This window comes from Trichechus manatus, unplaced genomic scaffold, assembly GCF_000243295.1.
Source record: "Trichechus manatus latirostris isolate Lorelei unplaced genomic scaffold, TriManLat1.0 scaffold00045, whole genome shotgun sequence".
NCBI lineage: Eukaryota > Metazoa > Chordata > Mammalia > Sirenia > Trichechidae > Trichechus > Trichechus manatus.
The window spans coordinates 5210053-5216052 of NW_004443981.1; the positions used below are offsets into that span (position 1 = coordinate 5210053).

A 6000-nucleotide genomic window follows, 5' to 3' on the forward strand; every position below is an offset into this window, starting at 1 on the left:
ATAGCAACCCCATGTGACAGAGTAGAACTGTGCTGTAGGGTTTCCTAGGCTGTAATCTTTACAGCAGCAGATCACCAGGTCTTTTCTTTAGTGGAGCCCGTGGGTGAGTTCAAACTACCAACCTTTTGGTTAGTAGCCAAGTGCTTAACTGTTGCCCCACCAAGGCTCCTTTTTACAAAGGCGATTGTTGTTGTCGTTGTTGGGTGCCATTGAGCCAGGGACAGATTACCCAGTAAGCAAGGTACACATGGGCTTACTTGTGCTTGCTAATCTGGAGTGCACAATTTCACATGGATTTCACACCATCAAAAATGTGGTCACATGTGGTGTAACCCACGTGAAATTGTGCACTCCAGATCACAAGTAAACCCCCGTGTATCTTGCTTACCCTAAGCCCATGCATACCTTGCTTATTGGTTAATCTGCCCCTGCGTCAAGTCGATTTTAACTCATAGTGATCCTATAGGACAGAGTAGAACTGCCCCATAGGAGTCTCTAGGTTGTAATCTTTATGGGAGCAGATCGCCAGGTCTTTTCTCTCATGGAGCCACTGAGTGGGTTCAAACCACCAACCTTTCAGATGGCAGTGGAGCGCTTAACTGTTGCATCACTTTACAAAGATAGTTGTTGTTCCGTCCTGCCGAGTTAATTCCGACTCATAGTGACCTTATAGGACAGAGGAGAACTGCCTCATAGGGTTTCCTAGGCTATAATCTTTACAGCAGCGGGTTGCCAGGTCTTTTCTCCCAAAGAGCTGCTGGGTGGGTTCAAACTGCTGACCTTTCGTTTAGCAGTGGAGCGCTTAACCATCATGCCACTAGGTGAATTATTCTTTCCAGGGGTGTTTACAGTTTAAAATAAACCCTCCGGAAAGGGCACCGCTTCACGTAAAAGAATGAAGGTTGAATGGTGGGATTTCAGACTTTGTGTTTTGTTCTGCAGGTAGGGAGGAAGGCATTGTTAAAGGAGACAGGAGTCTTCCCAGGGGACATCAGTGTCAGGCAGACAGCTGCCTTCTGTGGGTCTGCGAATGAAGTGCTGTAAACTTCACCGTCAAGCAGGCTTTCACAGGCAGGAGCTGGGAAAGGGGAAGGGGTTAGGGGTTCCACCCACTCCAGCAAGGGCATCTTTCTCAGTTCCTTCTTCCTGAGCCTGGACTCTGTCTCCGGCCTCCCCATTGAGGTTGAACCCTGCGTCGCCCATGTCTTGAGAGCTATGAGAGAGCGGGAAGGTTCCTCTTCCAGAGAGTGACCATGCCCCACCCAGCAAACCACAGCCCCCTTCCTGGGGCCAGAGAGCAGCTCACAAAGAGGCTGTCTCACTCACCACCTCTGCCTCCTTCTCCTCCCAGGCAAGCTCTACGGGGCTGATGACTTCCTGCCCGTGCTCATGTATGTGCTGGCCCGCAGCAACATCACGGAGATGCTCCTTGACGTGGAGTACATGATGGAGCTCATGGACCCGGCCCTGCAGCTGGGGGAGGGTAAGTCACCACCCTGGGCCTTGCCCGGCCTCCCAGGCCCCTTGTACCCCTCAACCCAGCCCGACCAGAGAACACTATGCAGTCCAACAAGCACCTCCTGGGTGCCAGATTCCTGCTGAGCTCTGGAGACCCGGGGGCTCATGGACTGGGAAGAGAGATGGGCCAGTAAACAGATGATGATGTGGGAATGGTGGGACGCTCAGAGGGCCCCACCATACCCAGGCCATGCAGTCTGGGAAGGCCTCCTGGAGGAGGTGACAGGGGTATAGTGAGGGTAACAAGTGCCCAGAGGAAATCTTGAAATTGCCCCGCCACCCCAGTTTCAAGATGAATAGACGTTGATAGCAGCCACACGTCAGCAGATACGGCCTCCCCCGTCTTGTCTGGCTGCCTCGGTCAGGCGCCTTTCATATTTGTGGCACCTCAGCATGTCATTCTGTGCCTCGTCTGGTGGCCCCTTGGGCTTGCACCTGGGGGCAAATGCCCTCCTCTGCCTCCCCCAGTTGCTTCCGCCTCTGGGAGGTGACACCTGCTCTGAGTGATGAAGGATGAATAGGAGCCAGCCAGCCAAAGAAGGGGAAAGGCATTCTCCCCAGAGGGAACAGCAGGAGCTGGGAGTGTGAAGATTGAGGCTGAAGCAGTGAGCAGTGGCTGTGGTCAGGTGTCACAGCGGGGGTGATGGTCAGTTCTGAGTTGAGGGAGACCCCTGGGGACTCTCATCCACCTTCTTCTCCAGCCCTGGCCAGGCCCTCTGTCAGTGCGGGGAGGCTAATGATTTGGGCAAAGGGATGAAGGCGGGATGTGGTTTGCTCCACCCCACTCTCAGTTTCCCTTCCCCTTTGCTCCTTCCCACCACTTCCCCCTGCCCACCTAGCCTCAGCTGCCCTCTGCCGAGAGCCCCCTGGCCCTCATCATCCCGGGTGCAGCCACCCGGGTACCAGCTTTGAGGGAGTCCCTAGTCATCCTCTGAGACACCAGTCTCGAAGGATGGAGCGAGAGTCCCAGACCTGAGTGTCCCCTGTGGCCTTTGTGGTTCTCAAGATCGGCAGTCTGCTTTGCATCTATTTGCATTTTTAGCATGTACCAGTCCCTAGGGTGACAGTTTGATGGTGGATGGCTCTGTGAGTTCTTGGCATCTCAGAAGAAAGTCTTAAGGCCGTGAAGTTTTCTGTCATATATAGCTTTGGCTGTGGGCCTGGGACCTCCAGGAACTATGTTTTCTCCTTTTTAGTGAAAATTAATTTTTCTGCATTTGGGACAACCTGTCTTCCAAGAAATCCAGGAATCCGGAGAAGCTGGGCTTCCTTCAGCAGTGATTCTCTGCTGCCCACTGCATGCATGCATCCACCTATCCACCTGTCTACCTCTGTCCATCCATCCATTCATCCACCTATCCATACATCTACCCATCCATTCACCTACCCATCCATCCATCCATCCATCCATCCATCCATCCGTCCATCCATCCATTCACCCACCCATCCATTCACCCATCCATCCATTCATCCATCCACCCACCTATCCATCCATCCACCCATTCATCTGTCCACTCATCCATCTGTCTGTTCACCCACTCAGCCACCCATCCATCCATCCATCCATCCATCCACCCATTCATCTGTCCACTCATCCATCTGTCCGTTCACCCACTCATCCACCCATCCATCCATCCATCCATTCATCTGCCCATCCATCCACCCGTCCATCTGTCCACCCATCCATCTGTCTGTCTATCCACTCACCCACCCACCCACCCATCCATCCATCCACCAGTTACTTAGTGAGCCCCTACTATGTGCCAGGCCCTGTGCCAGGCGCTTGGGCTGCAGTACAGGGCAAGACAGATGAGGCCAATATTTTCGTGAAAATAAACAAATGCCTTGACTGAACCTTGCACTTTGGGGCCTCCATCTCTGGCCTTCACGGGCCTTCCTCTTTGGTCTTCCCTGGCCCTGGACATGCACACAGAAGCACAAGAAGGCTGGGGAGGTGGGCAGAGGCCTCCAGGCAAAACTGACCCATCTCCCACAGCCTCACCAGCCTGGGGGAAAGGAAGCAAAAGGAGGGGGAGGCAGGAGGACTGCCAGGGGCTGTGAGCAGAATTAGCTTCCTTGCCCCTGCCGCTAAACACCCTGTTTCCTAGGACTAGCCCCTGAGAGCTACAGCAACCCACCCAGCCCCCTCAACAGGTGTCTTCACTGTGATGTGGTTGTCATACATGTAACCTCAAAAGGTTAAAACGTTTACATGTCAAAAATTACCGTAAATAGAATAAGATATGAACAGTAAACCAGGAAACAGAAAGCGTTCCCACAGACAGGCACACCAAGAATTAACAGCCTTAATATGTAAAAGGCTCTTATATATCAACAAGAAAAGCACAAAGACTCTAATAGGTATCTGGGCAAAGGCTATTTATTCATCCATTCAGCAGATATTCACTGAGCTCCTACTTTGTGCCAGGTGACAGCAAGTTCCTTTTCCCATGGTGTTTCTTTCCGGTGGGGGGTTTGGGGGCGGGTGTCAGACCTTAAACATGTTAAACAAATAATCAAACAAGGTAAGTTCACGTCTGATCTCACCTGATGAGTGTTGAGAAGAAATGAAGTACGCTGGTGGGATAAAGGGATTGGGCAGGAGAGGCAGCAGAGTCTGCCTTGGCTCAGGTGACGAGGGAAGACCTGGGCAGAGTAGTTACTTCCTATTACTTTCTTCTGTTTTCCCATTTTCCATGGTGGGCTTGTGCTGCTGCTATAACTGGGCTGGGGGTGGGGAGTCATTTAAAACCCTGTTATAAGATTAGTACTGACTCCACAGGGTTGTTATGAAGTCTGAGACAGTGTCCAGGGAAGCCCTTTCGGGGCAGAGGGTGGAGCGGCCCCTGGGTGCTCTGCAGAAGGTCTGAGCATAGGTGCTCTTCCGGGATGGTCAGCCACACCCTGACCATAGGGACTCCTGCACCCTTCTCAGCTTGAGTCCTTGCAGCCCAACAGACCTCCAGGTACAGTGGCCAAGCCAGGGTCCCAGCTGTCCTCTCCTCATGGGTTTCCCCCTCCCCCCATGGCCTCCTGGGCTCCTTCTTCCTGTTCCCAGAAGCCTATAGGTTTGGGTAGGACAGCCGATGTCCTTCAGGAAGGAGAGCTGGTCTATGCTGAGCTCCTTTAAGTATTTCTGAGGCAAGCCGAAGTACAAATAGGGGCAGTGGTGGTTCAGTGGCAGAATTCTCGCCTTCCGCACGGGAGACCCAGGTTCAATTCCTGGACAGTGTGCCTCATGCATAGCCACCACTGTCTTTACGTAGAGGCTTGTGTGTTACTGTGATGCTAAGCAGGTTTCAGCGGAGCCGATGACCTTGGGGGTCTGCAGCTTGGGCAGGAGCGTCAGCCTTCCAAGTCTGCCAGCTATCAGACCCCCTTCTCAATGTGTCTAGGCCCAAGGGCAGAGGGACAGAGCACGAGGACAGAGGTGTCTAAGTTCCCCTGCTTTGCCCTTCTTTCTCAGGTGGGTGGTGGCACCCAGGTACTCCATTTCGTCGGCTGCTGAGGTGCAGGTGGAAAGAGGGGTCCTGCCTGAAAGGGGAGAGCAGGGGAGGCTGACTAAGCCTCTTCGGGGTGCCGGTCCCTGCCATCCGGACTCCTGGGAACTTACGTTGCTCGAACCTAAGGGGAGAACTAACTCGAAGTGTAGTAGAAACATTTGGGAGTCAGGTTTTTTTCCATTTCTGCCTCTGGCTGCCTGGAGACCTTGGACAAGTCACTGAGCCTCAACAGCTTGGGAAAGTGAAGGTGCTGGGCTAGATTTGGGGTTCTCACACTGTCCAGAGGCCCTGGCGGCCCACAGAGGTAGCTGGGGGCAAGATGAGGGCGGGATTGGCTCTGCTTGCCCAGTTCCATCATCCATGTGAACAAACAGTTCTGTGTTCAACCAAAAGCCTGGAAACCCGGCCCTGGGACCCTCTGAGGCTTTTAGGCCCTTCCAGTTGGTTCCGCATGCCGTTGTTGGGCAAAGAACCAGTGACTGGGTCCCCCTTTCTTCGCAGCAGGTATGTCGGGCGGGAAAGATGGGGACTTCCTGTGAGAAGTAGGGAGGGCCTGAACGCTGGGTTGATGGGACCCCAGCCCCCTTCTAGCCTCCCTCCCCAGCTCCCACCACCCTGGGCAGATGCCGGTCAATCACGGGGCCCATTCATCATGGGACACCTGGCCAGAGCCAGCTCAAAATCTAGACCTCCCCCAGAAGCGCCCTTGTGGCCTCCTTTGCCCACATCCCCTTCCATGCTGGCTGACAGCTGGCCACGCTGGGTTAATATCTTACCAGGGCAGTCCATTTTTTCAATCAATACACAACACCCTCTCCCCAAAGAAAACAGGCTTCAAAAGTCACAGTAGGGTCGCCTTCCACCTAGTGGTCCTTGACGGTACTGCATGGTCCTAAGTCAAAGGGAGGTCAGCTGGGAGGGCCTCATACTGAAAAAGCAGGGCTTTGTGAAAAGCAGGGCTTTGTGAAAAGCAGGGCTT

At 53.6% G+C, this 6000-nt stretch overlaps 1 protein-coding gene across 1 annotated transcript in view; it reads left to right on the forward strand.

Moving 5' to 3' along the window:
- RIN3 (Ras and Rab interactor 3) overlaps positions 1-6000 on the forward strand; it is a 151016-nt gene that overhangs the window by 137687 nt on the left and 7329 nt on the right. The window contains exon 9 of the mRNA XM_023731748.1: positions 1352-1483. Coding sequence (XP_023587516.1) covers positions 1352-1483 — 132 coding nt within the window. The remainder of the gene's footprint in view (positions 1-1351; positions 1484-6000) is intronic.